Source organism: Protopterus annectens, chromosome 10.part0 (genome assembly GCF_019279795.1).
Source record: "Protopterus annectens isolate FY-2018-M chromosome 10.part0, PAN1.0, whole genome shotgun sequence".
NCBI lineage: Eukaryota > Metazoa > Chordata > Ceratodontiformes > Protopteridae > Protopterus > Protopterus annectens.
The window spans coordinates 372,472,199-372,489,905 of record NC_056744.1 but is presented as its reverse complement, the minus strand read 5'-3'; the positions used below and the strand labels follow the sequence as shown (position 1 = coordinate 372,489,905).

Sequence of the window (17,707 nt, the reverse complement as noted above, 5' to 3'; positions counted from 1 at the left end):
AGTATACTGTGGACAGTGAATACACAAATGCAAAACAAACTGAAAGGGTTTGAAGTGTTTTATACAGAAATCAGGCTACCTGCTCCTGCATGCTCGCAAACTCTAAAGCATGCAGTCATCTGCAACACAGTACTTCCTTAACTCAGGCAGGCATCCCAGTACTAGGACAAAGTATAAGACATCGCTAGCTGCTCAGCTCTTGTCAAGCACCCCAGTACCAGGACAAAGTATAAGACATCGCTAGCTGCTCAGCTGTTGCAGCAACAGCTTTCTCAGAGAGGCATACATGCAACAAAGTATTTAGCAGTGCAACCACAAAGTCTTTGAACATTTGTTCTCCATTTTAAATAAAGGAATTATGCAGAAGATCATTACCTGAACTGGGTTTCAGCCATCCATTTTCCCAGAAGGACAAGTCTCTGATGCCTTATCCTCTGCTGCTGACCTCCTTTGTCTGCAACAATACCTTGATGTCCCTTCGAGAAGTCTAGGTTCCTGTTTGTTGGAATGAAATTCTGTTTAAAACAAATAACTGCAGCAAACTAAACCGTTCCAGACAAATCAGAGAAAAATACCCTAGCAAATTACAAAATTTCATTTTTTTATAAGATTATCTTTCTCCTCCTATATCAACAACTTGTGATATACACCCCTATTAAGCAAGCTTTCAAGCTATCTATTCCAATGAATGTTTAAAGCTCAACTAGACTGCATCCTCAAAAGAGAGGCAAAACTTTTCTGAAAGAGTTAATGAAAGAGGACAGAATTAAACTTATAACCTAGGTAATACCAAGCAAAATATCAAATAACCTAATTTTCTATGGATTCTGCTAATAAGGTTAAGACAGAACCCAAGAAGCAGCAAGTGTCATTGTCCTGGTGAAGACTCCAGACTACAATCTTCTCAATACAATATGGCAACAACTCATGAGAATATGAAGTGATTGACAACATTACTACAAGACCAACAGACTAAGAATGAAAAGGTCACACTGGGAAACTAATAATGACTGGAAGCACAGTTTTTATGGTCAACTTGATGATGTCATCCAGGTCAGTCTCTTCAGCTACACATACAACTAGAATGGACAAAAATACCACGAGATCAGTTTGAATTAGATTTAAAAACCCTACAAACATGCACAGCTGTGGGACATTTGTCTCCATGTATTACCCTGACCATGTGCAAATTATATGAAAAACCACACCACTACTGCACAAATTACTAGAAGCATGAAAAATTTCAAAGCTACTAAATTTCAAGATTTCAAGTACAACACACTAACCTCCACCCCTGTTACTTCACACCCTGGATAAAACCAGAAGCTGGTTTAATTTAACTTTTTTACCTATACTAGATGCTCACTCACCTAAAGATCAAGAACCAAGGCAACACATCAGCAAAGGCAGACTCCAGAAACTGAAATTTACTAAACCTGACAGACTTGTTCAATAAAACTGCAAGACAGTACAGCAGTGTTAACCTATTAATAGGCTGCTTCCTGTGGTAAAGGGTTTGATTCTCCCTTTACCTTAACTTGTCTACTGTGTGACCTTCAGCAGGTCACTTAACCAGACACTGTTTTGAGACAATTTGGAAAATGGCTAGGCTCTTCAATGGTTCCCAGCACTGCATGCCTAGTAATTATTTATCTGATATAAACATAGCTGTGGAAGAATATTCACCTTTGTAGTAATGACTCAATGACTCTTGGGACTTTCTGCCTCAGAAGGACCAATCACCTGGAAGTCAGTGGTGTAAGGAGGCAATCGGCCCACTCTAATTTCAGTTCTTTCTTGCAACTGGCAGGGTATATATGGTGATTTGGTGCAAGACAAAGTATAGCTGTATAAAATCTTACCATAGGTTCATAGGTAGGTACTAGGCTATCTGCCCAAGGGCATTTATAAGCCTAGCCTCGCCTCCCTTTTAAATTATCCTGGGCCGCTGTCTAGCAGGGCCACTGAAGTGATCCCAGGGGTAAATTTACGATTTCCCATCCACTTGTCAAGATTCCTCTTGAAGAGTCAGCGGGGGGGCTCTGCCTAACAAACTGTGATTCTATTCCAGAGTGAGGGAAGTCTCTGGGACTGGAATCTATCCCTCCAGCACATCCAGTTTATTGCTGTGCCGAGGTTTAATTCACTGGAGCGTGTGGGTCTAAGAGATTTGGTTTTCTTGAGGTGAAGCATGTCCATTAATTCCGGGTTGGACATGGCTATACGTCAAGCATAGATCACCTCTGAGCAGGCAGTAAGCAACCGAGTAGAGCTGGAGTTTCTTTAGTCAAGCTGCATAGGGCATCTCTGAGGCCCATGATCCTCTTGGTGAGGTACTTCTGTGGTCTTTCCAGCTGTTGCATGTGCCGATTAAGGTACATACCAAATGGGGCATTGTACTCTATTATGGGCCTAATGAGTGATGAGTAGAGGGGTACAATGACCTCTCTTGATCTAGAGGTGAACCCTTTCGTGATTAGGTGAGCTACATAGAAGGAATTTTAACCACTTTGGCAATGTGATTATCAAAGGAGAGGTTACGATCTACCTGGGTCCCCAGGTCCCTAATTACATTTTCCGTACCTAGTGGATTACCACCTATGTGGTAATTCATGGGCACTTTGTTTTTTCCAAAGGGGATGACTATGCATTTTTTGGCATTCAGCTTGAGGCCATGGTTTTGACACCAGGTATCTGTCTCTAAGACCCTTCTGGAGGATATCTGTCAGCTGGAGAGTCTATTATGGCCCCCAGTTTGCAGTCATCTGTGAACATGGTCAGCCATAATCCTCCCGTGCTTTCTTGTACCTCAGAAATGTATATAGCGAACAGGAGGGGTCCCAGGACCAAGCCCTGTGGGATGCCACTTGTGACTGGTTTAGAGTCAGACATGGCACCCACAACTCTGACCATTTGTGTTCTATCCGTGAGCCACTTGGCCACCCATCTCGTGACATAGGGGTTAATGTTCAAGCTGGTAAGCTTGTCTATGATGCCAGAGTGGGGAATGGTGTTGAAGGCCTTAGTGAGGTCCAGGTAGGCTGTGTGGACTACCTTCCATTCATCTATGGCCTTGGTAACTGTTTCAAAGAAGTCAACTAGGTTTAGGAAGCAGGATCTGCCTTTAACAAAGCCGAATTGGGTAGGGTCCAGTGTCTGGAGGTTCCCAATGTCTCTGTTTATGAGTTCCATGATAATTCGCTCCATAGCTTTGCAGACCAGGCTGGTCAGACTTATAGGGCGATAGTTCCCAGGTTCTGTTCTGGCACCACCTTTGTGGAGTGGGAGGACTGTTGCTGTACACCATTCTTTGGGTACATAGCCTGTGGTAAGGCGGAGTCTGAACAGTGAATTTAGGTGAGGGTTTAGTTCCTTTTGGAGCTTGTGTAAGATGCAGCCTGGGACACCATCTGGTCCCACTGATGCTGTGTTCTTAGCTTTGGAGAGGGCTGTTTTACCTGCATGCCTGTGATGTCTGGGGCTCTGCATTCTTCTGGGATGGACACTGGCCCTTTTGGGGGTAAGGGGGGGGGGTGAAGTTTGCACTGATCTCGCCTGCCAGGATGTTGACAATGTCAGTTGGTTCAGTGTATTTTTTGCCCTTTTGCAGTAGCTCAGAGCATATCTGAGAGTTGCCACCTAAATTTTTGATATAGCTAAAGAAGGCTTTCTGGTCATCTTTAGATTCCTTGGCAATTTTTGTTTATAAACTGGCCTTGGATGATTTTATGAGCGATCGTAGTTTCTTGCTAATAATGATCAGCGATGTCTTTCCTTTTTGGAATTTTGCTCTATCATGTGTTAGTTTCCTCCTTCTGTTATATAGCTTATTTATGGTCGGGGACCACCAGACTGGTGTCCTCTTTTTGGAGGGGTGAGTCTTGGTTTTACTTGGGATGGCTCGATCCATGCATCCCTGTAGATGCTCATAGAATGCACTTGTAAAGGATTCTGCAGATTGGATAGCATTATTCTGTAGCAAAGGGGCTTTGAAACTTTCCACTTCGGTCTTGAGAAGTGTGAAGTTTGCTTTTGAAGTTTTTCACAGTGGTTTCCTTGACTGGGGGTGGTGTCAGGATGTGGATGTCCAGTGTGATTACTTTATGATCTGATCTTACCAGCGATGAGTTTACCTCTGGTGTGGAACACTGATCCCCCATGTTGGTGATGATCAGGTCCAGTATGTTGTCACCTCTAGTGGGCATGGTGACCAGCTGTTCCAGGGCGTTTGAGTTTATAAACTCTAGGAAGCATTGGGCAAAGGAGTTTGTACTTGAGTAATTCTCCCAGTCAATGTTTGGGTAGATGAAATCTCCTAATATCATGGTGTTTGATAGGACCTTTACATTTTCCAGTGTTCTCAGGAATGCTGAGTGAGGGACCTGACACAAGGTAGGTGATCTGTAGCAGGCTACGATCTGATAAGCAGCTTTGCCTACTGTTGCACTTGGATGGTCTCCAAGGCCCCGTGCTGTGCCACTAACCTGGAGGTGCGGGTATCCTTTATGAAAATGAATACACCCCCTCCTTTTGTATTTCGGTCCGGGTTTTGGGGCCGAAGCTCGGAGGGATTGGGATTTCTTTAAGTGGAGCATGTCCAACAGCTCTGTGTTTGACATAGCTTTGTATACTAGGCAGAGATCACCTCTGAGTAGGTGATATGCGACAGAGCAAAGCTGGAGTGTTTTGAGACGGTCTGTGTAGGGCATGTATTTGAGGCTGGTAACCCTCTTTGTGAGGTATTTCTGCGGGCTTTCCAGTTGTTGATGTCTTGTGAGGTACATACCAAAAGGGGTGTTGTACTCTATAATGGATCTAATGAGTGATGAGTAGAGGGGAACAATGACCTCTTTTTCTGCATGAGAAACCTTTTGTGATGAGGTGTGCCATGTAGAAGGATTTCCTGACTACTGTGGCAATGTGATTATCAAAGGAGAGACTACTGACCACCTGTGTCCCAAGGTCTCATCACACTTTCAGTGTTAAGTATACTACCGCCTATGTTCTAGTTCATGGGTACAGAGTTTTTATCAAAGGGAACGACAATGCACTCTTTGGCATTGAGCTTGAGGCCATGGCCCTGACACCAGGCATCTGTCTCAGTGAGGCCCTTTTTTAGGATGTCCACATCGTTAGTAGTTTTGACTATGGCTCCTAGTTTGCAGTCATCTGGGAACTTCATTAGCCAAAGACCTTCTGTGTCAGCCTGTACTTCAGGGAAGTAGATACCAAACAGGACAGGACACAGGACTGAACCCTGTGGTACTCCACTTGTCACTGGTCTGAAGTCTGATTTGGGGTCTGCTACTTTCACAGTGTGGGTTCTGTCAGTGAGGCACTTGGCAGCCCATCTTGCGACATAGGGATTTATACCTAGTTTAGTGAGTTTATCTATAATTCCAGAGTGGGGGATGGTGTTGAAAGCCTTGGCAAGATCTAGATAAGCTGTGTGAACCACCTTACCCTTGCCTGAGGCTTTGGTGACTGCTATCAGGTTTAGGAGACATGATCTGCCTTTTACAAACCCAAACTGGTTGTGGTCCAGAGTTTGGAGATTACCAATGTCTTTGTTTACAAGTTCCATGAAGATACATTCCATGGTCTTGCAGACCAGGCTCATCAGGCTAATGGGGCGCTAGTTCCCTGGGTCCGTGGTGGCTCCCCCCCTTGTGTAGTGGGATAACTGTCGCTGTGCGCCATTCAGCAGGCACAAAGCCTGAGGTAAGGCTATGACTGAACATGTCAAACACAAATCCCCTGAATCTGGATAAAGTAACCAATGATAAAAGTATAATGTTCCAAAAAATCCACCAACTCGTTGGAACACACACGGCAAAATAACACTTCAATAAATAACAGCAAAAATATACAAAACATGTGAGCGCCCTCACAGAGCCCTCTCTGCCTCCCCAGACACACCACAGCAACCACTGCTCTTGTCCAAACAACCATACATCTGTGTCCAAACAACCATACATCTGTGTCAAATCCAATCAGTTGACTGTATCCTGAAAACAAAAATCAAAAAGACAAACAATCAAATCATAAAAAAACATTGGACTAAAAATGTATGCAAAAAACTACAAAAGCTTGCTCTATAGAGTTAGTGTTAAAACTGTAGAATATATGTATAGGTTCATAGGTTCATAGGTTTATACTAGGCTATCTGCCCTAAGGCATTTATAAGCCTAGCCCAAAGTTTTGTGGCTTATGCCACCCCTTATGTTAAAAAATATTGTGCCCATTAGTTTGTTGTGCCTCTGTCCAGCAGTGACACAGAGATGATTCCCGGGGTAAACCTACGATCTCCCATCCACCGGTCAAGATTTCTCTTGAACAGAGCCAGCGAGGTGCTCTGCCTCACATGGACCGGGATTTTATTCCACAGCATAGGGAGTCTCTGAGTGACAAATCTATCCCTCCAGCATGTCTTATTTATATCCGTGCTAAGATTTAAGTCGCTTGCTCTAGTGGATCTGGTAGATTTGGATTTTTTGAGATGGAGCATGTCCATTAATTCCGGGTTGGACATGGCCTTGTATGTCAGGCACAGGTCACCTCTGAGCAGACGGTATGCGACTGAATAGAGCTGGAGTTTCTTCAGTCTGGCAGCATATGACAGATTTTGGAATCCCTTTATCCTTTTGGTGAGGAACTTTTGGGGTCTCTCCAATTGCTGCAGGTGTCGGGTGAGATACATCCTGAATGGGGCATTGTACTCGATCATTGGTCTGATAAGTGAAGAGTACAGGGGAACAATGACCTCACTTGATCTGGATATGAATCCCTTCATGATCAGGTGAGCAATGTAGAAGGTCTTTCTAACCACTTTAGCAATGTGAGTGTCAAAAGAAAGGCCACTGTCAACCTGGGTCCCCAGGTCCCTGATAACCTCTTCTGTGCTTAGTGGATTGCCACCTATATGGTAGCTTGGGGTTACCTTGTTTTTCCCGAAGGGTATGACTATACATTTTTTGGCATTTAACTTCAGGCCATGGCTCTGGCACCAGCTATCAGTTTCCGTGAGACCCTCTGAAGGATATCTGTGTCCGATGTACTTTCCACTATGGCGCCCAGTTTGCAGTCATCTGCAAACTTTGTCAGCCATAGTCCTCCTATGTTTGCCTGTACTTCTGAGAAGTAGATGCCGAACAACAGGGGGCCAAGGACTGAGCCCTGTGGGACACCACTTGTGACCGGCTTGGAGTCTGACATGGTGCCAGCAACTTTAACCCTGTGGGTTCTGTCCTTTAGCCAGTTTGCAACCCATCTTGTGACATATGGGTTTACATTTAAGATGGTAAGTTTCTCTATAATACCTGAGTGGGGTATTGTGTCGAAAGCTTTTGCAAGGTCAAGGTAGGCTGTATGGACTGCCTTTCCCTCATCAATGGCCTTGATGACTGTTTCGAAGAAGTCGACCAAGTTCAAAAGGCATGATCTGCCCTTGACAAAGCCAAACTGGGTCGGGTCCAATGTCTGCAAGTCCCCTATGTCTTTGTTTATGAGTTCCATTATGATCCTCTCAATAGCTTTGCAGACCAGGCTTGTTAAGCTTATGGGGCGGTAATTACCAGGGTCCATAGAGGCACCGCCTTTGTGGAGTGGGACCACAGTTGCCGTGCGCCACTCCTTGGGCACGTATCCTGTGGTAAGGCTAAGATTAAACAGCTGCCTTATGTGCGGGTTTAGTTCCTCATTGAGTTTGTGTAGCACACAGCCGGGGACACCATCCGGTCCCATTGATGCTGTGTTTTTAGCTTTAGAGAGAGCAGCTTTTACCTGCGCATTTGAGATGTCTGGGAGGCTACACTCCGCTGGGATAGTTATCTCTCCTTTTGGGGGGGGGGGTGTAGTTTTCACTGAACCTGTCTGCCAGTATGTTGGCAATGTCTGTGGGTTCAGTGATTTTGTATCATTTTGGACTAATTCTGAGCATATCTGGGAGATTCCACCCAGGTTTCTAACATAGCTGAAGAAGGCCTTATGATTGTCTTTTGAATCTATGGCAATTTTTCTCTCAAAGTTGGCCTTGGATGATTTTATGAGTGCTCGTATTTTTTTTACTAATAATGATCAAGGGTGTCTTCTCTTTTATGGATTTTGCTCTATCATGTAACAGCTTTCTCCTCTTATTGTAAAGTTTGTTTATGGCTGGGATCCACCAGACTGGACATTTGCCCTTGGTGGAAAGAGTCTTGGTTTTATTTGGGATTGCCTGATCCATGCAGTCCTGGAGGTGTTCGTAGAAGGCATTTGTAAGGGCTTCCGCAGCTTGGGTTGTGGTTTCCACTGGCTCGGGGGCCTTGAAGGATACCACACCAGTCTTCAGTAGTGTGAAGTTTGCTTTAGAGAAGTTCTTCACTGTGGTCTTTTTTGTTTGGGGTGGGGGCGGGATGTGGATTTCCAGTGAGATTAGTTTATGATCTGATCTCACCAATGAGGGATATACTTCCGGTGTGGAGCATTTTGTCCCCATGTTTGTGATGATGAGATCTAGTGTATTTTCTCCTCTTGTGGGAACGGTGAATAGTTGTTCCATGGCATTTGAATTTATGAACTCCAGGAACCTTTGGGCTAAAAAGTTGGGGCTTGAGTAATGTTTCCAGTCTATATTCGGGTAGTTGAAGTCACCCAATATAATGGTGTTTGGAGATACATTTATACCCTCCAGTGTCTTCAGGAAGGCTGTGTGGGGTTCCTGAGTTTGAGAGGGTGGCCTGTAGCATGCTACAAATTGTAGAGCAGTTTTGCCTATGGTTAATTGCACCTGGATGGTTTCCGATGCTTCGTGCGTTGCCACCAACCTGGAGGTGTGGGTATCCTTGATGAATATGGATACACCCCCTCCTTTTGTGGTGTGGTCCGGGTTTAGATGTTAAAAGATGTGACTAAACATAATAATCAATGTTTCAAAGCCCTGTTCCCGAGAAAAGGTTTCAGTGAAACCTTACTATTTAGTCCAGGTGGTCTGTCAGCCTGAAATCTAATTATCCATTCTTGTTCTGAGGCACTATAGAGCAAGCTTTTACAGTCCTTCCAATTTCCATTTTCAAGATCCTGTCAACTGACTGGATTCGACACAGATGCATCACCATTCAAACAAGAGCAACAGTCTCTGTAGCACGTCTGAGGAAGCAGAGAGGACTCCGCGAAAGCACCCACATGTTCCATACACTTTTACTATTTCCTATTAAAGTGTTGTTCTGCCCTATGTATTCCAATGAGTTGGTGGCTCCCTTGGAATGTGATTGAACATGGTACTTAGGTGTGGTGCCAGTTCATTCTGTAGTTCGTGTAGAACGCAGCCTGGGATGTTGTCTGGTCCCATGTATGTTATGTTCCTGGCTTTGGAGAGTGGTATTTACCTGTGCAGCCGTGATGACAGCAACTTTGCATTCTTCCGGTATAGAGATGGGCTCTTTCATGGGTGAGAGGGGGCTAAAGTTAGCACTGATCCTATCTACCAGGATGTTGGCAATATCAGTTGGGACTGTATATTTAGTGCCATTGTGCTGTAACTCAGAGAAGATCTGAGTGTTGCCATTGATATTTCTGACATAGCTATAGAATGCTGTGTGGTTGTCTTTAGAATCAGTGGTGATTTTGTTTTCGTAACTAGCTTTGGAGGATTTTATCAGGGATCGCAGCTTCTTACTGAGGCTGACCAGGGAGCTCCTCCACTTATGGGATTTTGCCCTCTTTTGCAACATAATGGTAGATTGTCCTTCTCTTCACTGTTGCAGTATTCTTTATATTATGGATCCCCTGCCAAGGGCTGCCCAAAGTCTGGCCAGTATACCAAAGCCTTTAGGTTGCCTTAAGGTACACCGTACGTCACATGTACACTCCTTGTGAAATGTAGGGCATAAAGGTGACATTTGGACATACCATCCTCAAAACTTATGAGCCCAGCAGAAACCCCAACCCAATGAAAAACGGTAATCCGTGCCTCCAAAAGAGAAATGGACCAGGGGGTGGAGGGAGGGAGTGAATAGAGCAACAGTGAAGAGAAGGACATCTACTGTTATGGTAAGATTTTACACAACTGTACTGTCTCCTTCCATTTCACTGCTGCAGTATTCTTTACATTAGGGAAAGTGCCAAAGCTCAAGAAGGAACTTGGGAGGAAGGACCAGCACAGCCCTCTAGGAAGACATGAAGGATGGTCCTAGCAAAACCAGCTCTAGCTCTGGGGATTCTATCCAACTTGTTCTGCTTGGTAAATGTTTGCACATAACTTCGGGTAGCTGCCTCAAGACTAGAGTTAAGTGTCCAAACCCTTGAAAAAAAGCACAAGAAAAAGCCACAGCCCTAGTAGAATAGCCTTCACAGAATATGGAAGGCTCTTACCATGGAAGGAATAACAAAGAAATAGCTTTTGAGATCCAAGAAGAAACAGTTTGCTTAGATACAGCTAATCCCACGGACCTGGGATGAAAGGAAACAAAGAGCTGATCAGATCTCCTAATGATCTTAACTCTTATCTTAATAAAATCTGAGTTGTCTATGCACATCCAACGTGTTCAGCACCTTCTCGCTGGCAGGTTGCAGAGAAAGGAAAAAGTAGGCAAATGAATAGACTGATTAAGGGATAACTCATTCACTACCTTGAGAATAAAAGGAGGATTAGTATGCAAGGACACCCTGTCCTTATGAAACACCAAAAAGGACAAGCCATAAGAGCTTGAAGCTCAGACACCTGTCTGGCAGAAGTAAAGACCAACAGATGTACAATCTTCCAAGAGCAATGTTGCAAGGAAGCTGAAGCTGCAAGCTCAAAAGGAGCCCGAGTTAATTTTTCCAAAACAAAATCAAGATCCCAGGGTGGAGGAACAGGATGTATGGTCGTGTGATGCACCAAGGCAAAACAGACACTGCTCATAGAGGTTTTTATGGGGAATCTGTCCTCCCACACTGCTACTTACCCTTCTTGGATGACATGAAACCTCACAAGCAACAAAAAAAAAGACAAGTAAAAAGGAACTCCAATGCGGCACTTATCTGCAAAGGTTCAGTGAAACCAGCAATGGAACACTGGTGTTCAGACAGACCATCAAGAGATGGTGTTCGGACTGGTGGCAAAGAAGTTCTGAGATTGTACATCTGGATGTCACATTTATGCCCCAAGTTTCGCACCGAGCATGTGTGACATATGGTGTACCTTAAAGGAACCTAAAGCCTTTGGTACACTGGCCGGACATTGGGCCACCCTTGGAATATAAAGAATACTGCAACAGTGAAATGGAAGGACATCACTGGCTCCCTCTGGTGAATGTGACGCTCAGGGAAACAGTTTAAACCAGAAAAGGCTTAAGTTGCTGCTCCAGGTTGTAAATCAACCCTGAGAAGGGAACGTGCCTAGTCAGGGGGAAGCAAGAAGGAAAGGTGACTGGGATACCTACTCCCTAAGCAAAGAATGCCTATAGGATATGAGAAATGAAAGGATGAAGGAAGGGAACTGGTACAGCAAAATATGTCAAGTTCTTAACACAAATGTACTATGTTTGCTAATTTATCTCAATTTAAATTAATTCAGTTATTAGTTGGGTTACAGCATTGGTCTCAATGGACCATTTTCAAACTCAGTCGGAGATGTAAAACCATTGTAAAGAGTGCAATGATAAAAGCAAAGCATTACATAACAGCATAAACAGTGCTGAGCCCATCATACTGGGAAACGGCAGCTAAGGCAGACAGTACACGACATACAGTCAGTTCAGTAGTGGGTTTCATTACAAAGAAGGTAGGTCAGGGGAAAGGTTTTTGTAGAGATCACAGAGGAAGGTATACAGATGGATGAGAGGTGATGCGACTGCACATATAAAACCATTGGTAGAGCGGGTATTAGTGGGGTGGAAACTGGGGAGGGTGTTAAAATAATGGATGTAGGTGATGGTGCTATTTTGGTGACATGTGAAGTGGGCCTGTTTGAACAGAATAGTTTAGTTCTCTGTGGAAGTTGTTGAAAGGTTGGATGAATTTTATATCAGCGATGAAAGTCCATATTTCTGGGGCTACCTACCACTGAAGGCATATGCTGTGCTTTTTAGTTTGTGGAAAGGGATTAGAAAGAAAAGTTGTGTAAAATCTTACCATAACCATAGATGTCCTTCTCTTCCGTGTTGCAGTATTCTGCATATGGGTTTACCCTTCAGTCTCATGTATGTATGGCCAGTATCCAAATGTTTTCAGTCCCTCTGTGGTGCATGAGACGTCCGACGTGGACGAGAGTTCATGGGCCATAAAGGTGACATCAGCAAGCACCAGCCATCAGAACGGTAGCCCCAGTCGGACCCAGCCCTGTAAGGGCAATGCCATATCATTGCCATCCAGAAAGGGAAGTTTTTAGCTGATAAGAGGGGAAAGGAGGGTGGGGAAGGAATGCTGCAACATGGAAGAGGACATCTATGGTTATGGTAAGAGTTTACACAACTTTTCTATGTCCTTCTATTCCCATGTTACAGTATTCTGCATATGGGTGAGTGCTAAAGTTCACTGAGGTTGGGGTGATGGTCTAGAGGCAGACTCCAGGAATCCATGAAGGATAGCCCTGGCGAACCCTGCCCTGGATCTGGACATGAGGTCAAGCTTGTGGTGCTTGGTGAAGGTGTGGTCTGAGAAACAAGTAGCACCTTCCAGAATAGAAGAGGTATCCAGACCCTTTAAGAAGGCTCCCTGAAGATGCCACTGTTCTTGTGGAATAAGCTTTAACTGTATCCTGCAGGGACTTACCATGGAACTGTTAGCAGAAGGTAATGGCTTTGGAAATCCAAGTAAAATAGTCTGCTTGGCCACTGCCTTCCCCAGAGCTCTGGGGTGAAAGGATACAAAGAGTATGGTCAGTGTCTGATAGACTTGGTGTTGTGCAGGTAGAATCTGATCTGCCTGTGAACATCCAGGGAATGCAGCACCCTCTCATCGTTTCCTTATGGGTTTGGGAAAAAAAAAAAAAACAGGTAACTATATGGCCTGATTGAGGGACAGGTCTGACTACCTTGGGCATGAAGGGCGGATTTGTCCCAAGGGTAACCCTGCCCTTATGGAAAACTAGAAAGGGAGGAGTAGCCATAAGGGCTTGGAGTTCAGACAAACTCCTGGCTGAGGTTAGGGCCACTAATAGAACAGTTTTCCCAAGTACAGTGCTTTAATGAGCCTTTGTCTACTGGCTCAAATGGAGGTAGGATAAGCTTCTCTAGCACGTAGTTGAGGTCCCACGGTGGGGGGGATTGGTTTCCTGGGGGGGGTCTAAGGTACAGTACCCCTTTGAAGAGTTTGCAAGTGAGTCTGGATACTAATGAAGGATCCAAAGGTATGCAAGCTGAAATAGCAGACAGATGGGCTTTGATGGATGAATAAGCCAGTCCAGTCTGCAGTAACTCACAAATAAGACAGCACAGGAGGTAGTTTGCTGAGAAATGGATCCAGCTGTCTTTTATGACACCAAACAGTGAATCATTTCCACTTTAGAGATGATTTTTTAGTATTTGGTTTCCTGGCCTCCTGTCGGACATTGAGCACGTCCCCATTGTCTAAATGGATCAGAATTCTAATCAGCCACAGGGTAAGGTGCAGCATCTGCCAATGTGGATGGATTAGTGACCCCTTGTGCTGTGAGAGAAGGTCCACTCTGGGGGTAACTTGTGGTGATTGCCCTTGGACAAATGTAGGAGTAAGTGGAACGAGTGTTGTCGTCTGGGCCAGTAGGAAGTCACCAGCAAGATTTTCGGATTGTCCTGCTGAATTTTTAGCAGGACCTTCTGAATGAGTGGGAAGGGGGGAATGCATATAGATACTTCCCATTCCATGAAATTGAGAAAGCATCTGTTGCCAGTGCCTGTGGTGTGGGTGTCCTGGTACAAAAGCCAGGAAGTTGCCTGTTGATGGTGGAGGCAAACAGGTCTATTTGAGGTATACCCCACCTGTGGACCAGATCCAGAAAGACATCTCTGTGCAGCATCCATTCATGGTGGTTTCTGCTGGCTCTGCTCAAATAATCCGTTTGTTGTGGAGAGAGGGAATGTAGGTCACCTGCAGGGAGATTCCCTGTGAGGTAGCCAATTCCCATACAAAAAGGGCTAGCCTGCAAAGCAGGTAGGACTTGGTCCCTCTGTGCTTGTTGATATACCACAGTACAGTGGTGTTGTCTGGGTATATCAGAAATTTCCCCTGTTGAATGAAAGGTTGAAATGCCTGGAGGGCTAGGAGGATTGCCATCATCTCTCTGGAATTTATGCATTCTGATTTGAGGTGACTTGGCCACAGGCCCTGCATCTGTCGGTGACCGAGGGTGGCTCCCCATCCCAGGTCTGAGGCGTCTGTGTGCATGACCTGAGTGGGTTGTGGTGGCTGGAGTGGGAGACATGGGTTGCACTGTACCTGAGCCAACCACCATAGTATTTCCTTTTTTAGGCAGGATAGAAAGGGCACAATGTGCTCCAGAGGCTGGTTGTGTTGCTTCCAGATTGAGTGGAGGTACCACTGCAGCTTCCTCCTGTGTAGCCTTGCTAAAGGAAGCATGGGTATTGTGTCTGCCATGTAGCCCAGAAGCTTGAGGTACTGCCTTGCAGTTAGCTCCGTAGAGTGAAGTACCAGGAGATGTTCTGTCAAGAAGCTTACTTTTGGAAGGGGTAGGTATGCCTCCATGAGATCTGGGCGGATTCTGCACCCAAGAAACACAATGCCCTGTGTTGGTGGAAGATGAGATTTTGGGAGAATTATCCGAAGCCCCAGTGACTGTAGTAGGGTCACCACAAAGTGGATGTGCCCTTGCATATACATTTTGGCTGGCAGCCTGGATCAGCATGTCGTCCAGTTAGGGAAATATCCATATTTCCTTTATCCTGCAGTAAGCCACTACAGGTGCCAAGCATTTGGTAAAGGCTCTGGGTGTGATGGAGAGTCCAAAGGGCAAGGCAGAGAATTGCAAGTGAGAAAAGCCCTACAAAACTTTTAAATATTTCCTGTGGGAGGGCCTGATTGGGACGTGGAGATAAGCATCCTTTATGTCTAATGTAGCCAGGAATCCCTGTGCGATAATTAGAGGGAATAGGGCTGGCAGGGTTAGCACTTTGAAGGTAGGTACTTTTAGGAAGAGGTAGGACAGGTCTAGAATGGGTCTCCATGGTCCGTCCTTCCTGGGGATCAGAAAGAGTCTTGAAAAAAAAAACCTCTTCCTTCCGCAGAGGAGGGGACTGATTCTATAGTGCCCTGGTCTAACAGTGTCTGCAGTACTGGTTGTAAGAGGTGCAGCTGCTGAGTAGGTGGTCAAGGAATGCCCCGCCATGTGGGGGGGGGGGGTCCAGGACATGAAGTAGCCATTTTGGAGGATGGACAGGACCCACTTGTCTGAGAAGGGCCCAAATAGGGGGAGACAGAGAGGCAGACAGACAGAGGTACAAAGTGGGGGACAAGATTGGCAGGTAAGTCAGATGCTACCTGCCTTGTCTTGAAAGGGAGTCCTCTGGCTGGAGGAAGGGATTGTTCTAGGTGGAGGAGGTTGTTTTCTGGTGGACTTATGAGGCCTTGAAGGAGGAGCGGGTCGGGAGTGCTTCCTAATAAACTGTTTTGGAAGGACAGTTTCTGTGAAACTTAGGATTGGTGAGATCAGTAACTGTTTACGGTCCTGCATCTCTTTTTTTCCTTTCTGTTGCAGAGATTTAAAGAGGTCTGCCACCTTAGAGCCAAAAAGTGCAGCATTGTCTGGAGGAGCATCAATGAGCTTTGCCCTGAAGTCATCTGGCAGGGGTTGTAGGTGAAGCCAAGAGTATCTGCCTAAGGCAGACGCTGATGCTGCTGACCTGGCAAAGGATTCAGCAGCATAGTAGCTACACTTGTTAAGAGTGTCTGGTGATCTGGGAGGAGAGAGCCGGGAGAGAGGAGAATGATGCTTTGGCAGGGGAGTCTGAAATATCTGCCAAATGTTTGGTGGCAGATTTTAAGAGAGACAAGGTGCACTTGGCCATGTGGGTGTGATAGCTTGTGGCTCTAAAAGCCAAGGAGGAGTATAAATCTTTTTGCCCAATCTTTCCATTGTTTGGCTGTCTTTGTCAGCTGGGAGAATGGTGGTAGTAGGCAAGAGTTTATTGGCTTTGTCAGTGGCAGATATAGTGGCAGGATCAGCCGGTGAGCACTTGAACAGATGCTTAGCAGTGTCAGGTACTTTGTAAAGCCTGTCAAAGTCTACGTGGGGCAGGAGGTTGAGAGTCAGGGTTCAAACATGCAGAAGAAAATATATCTAGAAAGGCAGGCAGGATGGGAGGAACAGCAGATGGGTTAGGAGTGTCCATTGGAATGAGGTTGTAGTACCTCAGACATTTCTGAAGAATCCCATTTAAAGTGTTCATTCATCCTGCTAATTATCTCACTGAAGGTCAGATCTTCAACTGGACAGTCAGGGTCCAGTGACTCTTCCTCTGGGGATCCGTACCCCAAGGGTGAAGAGAGTTGAGAGTTATAGGAAAGAGATTCCTCAGAGGAATCTGAAAGGACTTCCTCTTCCCTGGGAGCTGGATCTGTAGGCAGAGGCCTAGGGCTCAGGACAAGTGGAAGCAGTAATAGCCGGTGTAGGCCTCAGTGTCATGAAGGCACTGAAGAGGCTCTGGCTGAAAGTCTGCCAATCAGACATGGTTTCTGTAGAAGGGGAGATATGCTTGCTCTTTTCTCTTCTTTTAAAAGGGGCTGCGGATGTCTTTCTGGAAACCAGCGACTGCAAGGGAATGGAAGGCTCAGACTCCCCCCCCCCCAGAAAATGCAGGTTCCCCCTGACATCGGCTAGCTGCACTGGAATAGCCTCTGCAGACGTGCTCTTGCCTGTGGATGGTGTGGTGTCCTTAGTGGTACCTGTGACCTCTGAAGTGGCGGATCTGGAACCCGATCCTGTAACCATGCCTATGTCAGCCACAGGTTGGGAGTCCGCCGGAAGAGGCTCAACAGCAGCTGAAGGCCATAAGGTCCTGGCCTTCTTTTTTTTGGTGGTTCTGTGGGGACATCTGAAGAGCCCTCCAGCTGAAGCATAAGTAGTTTCAGACGTTGGTTCTCGAGGTCTAGGTTTAGGGCATGCAAGTGACTATGCAAAATTTTTGGTATGAACGCCTGGCAGACAGGGCAGGCCTTATGGTCATCAGACTTTCCCAAACAGAAAAGGCACTTGTCATGGGCATCCTTAAGAGGGATTTGGAGGCCGCACTGACACTTACCCTTTCTGGATGACATTAACAAGCAATATTAGGATTCAGAAGGACTGAAAAGGTCCCCAAATGGGGTACTTATCTGAACAAATACGACGTCAGTGGTAACAGGAAAGTACAGTTTTGTACCTACCATAAATGTAGATGTCCGATAGATATGCAACTGCAGTCATAACATATGGGTTGTCCTGCCTCAGGCAGCCCTCGTTCGGCCGGATTCCAAAGTCTGGGTCCGGCGTCGGCTGGTGTCACCTCCTCTCTGATGTCAGAACGGCTGGAGTATAAAGACATCAGCCGACGCCATCTTCTTCAGTGTTTCTTGCCCCAGATGCCAGGTGCCCTCCTAGGAAGGCTAAATTTGGTGAATGGATAAACAATTCCAGACATGCACAACAGTAATAAACAGATACACCATAGGAGATACCCCCAGCTAATAGGAATAGGGGTAGTGGACCCATAAAGAAAGTTGCAGAGGGGTAGGAGGGTGGGAAAATCCGACTGCAGTTGCATATCTATCG

General features: G+C 45.6%; 1 protein-coding gene across 3 annotated transcripts in view; it reads right to left on the bottom strand.

Annotated features, from left to right (window-relative positions):
- The window catches only part of SMG7 (SMG7 nonsense mediated mRNA decay factor), a 988,399-nt gene that overhangs the window by 574,990 nt on the left and 395,702 nt on the right, over window positions 1–17,707 (bottom strand). For all 3 annotated transcript variants that reach the window (XM_044085293.1, XM_044085292.1, XM_044085294.1), the window contains exon 13: window positions 376–495. In XM_044085293.1, the coding sequence (XP_043941228.1) occupies window positions 376–495 (120 nt within the window). The remainder of the gene's footprint in view (window positions 1–375; window positions 496–17,707) is intronic.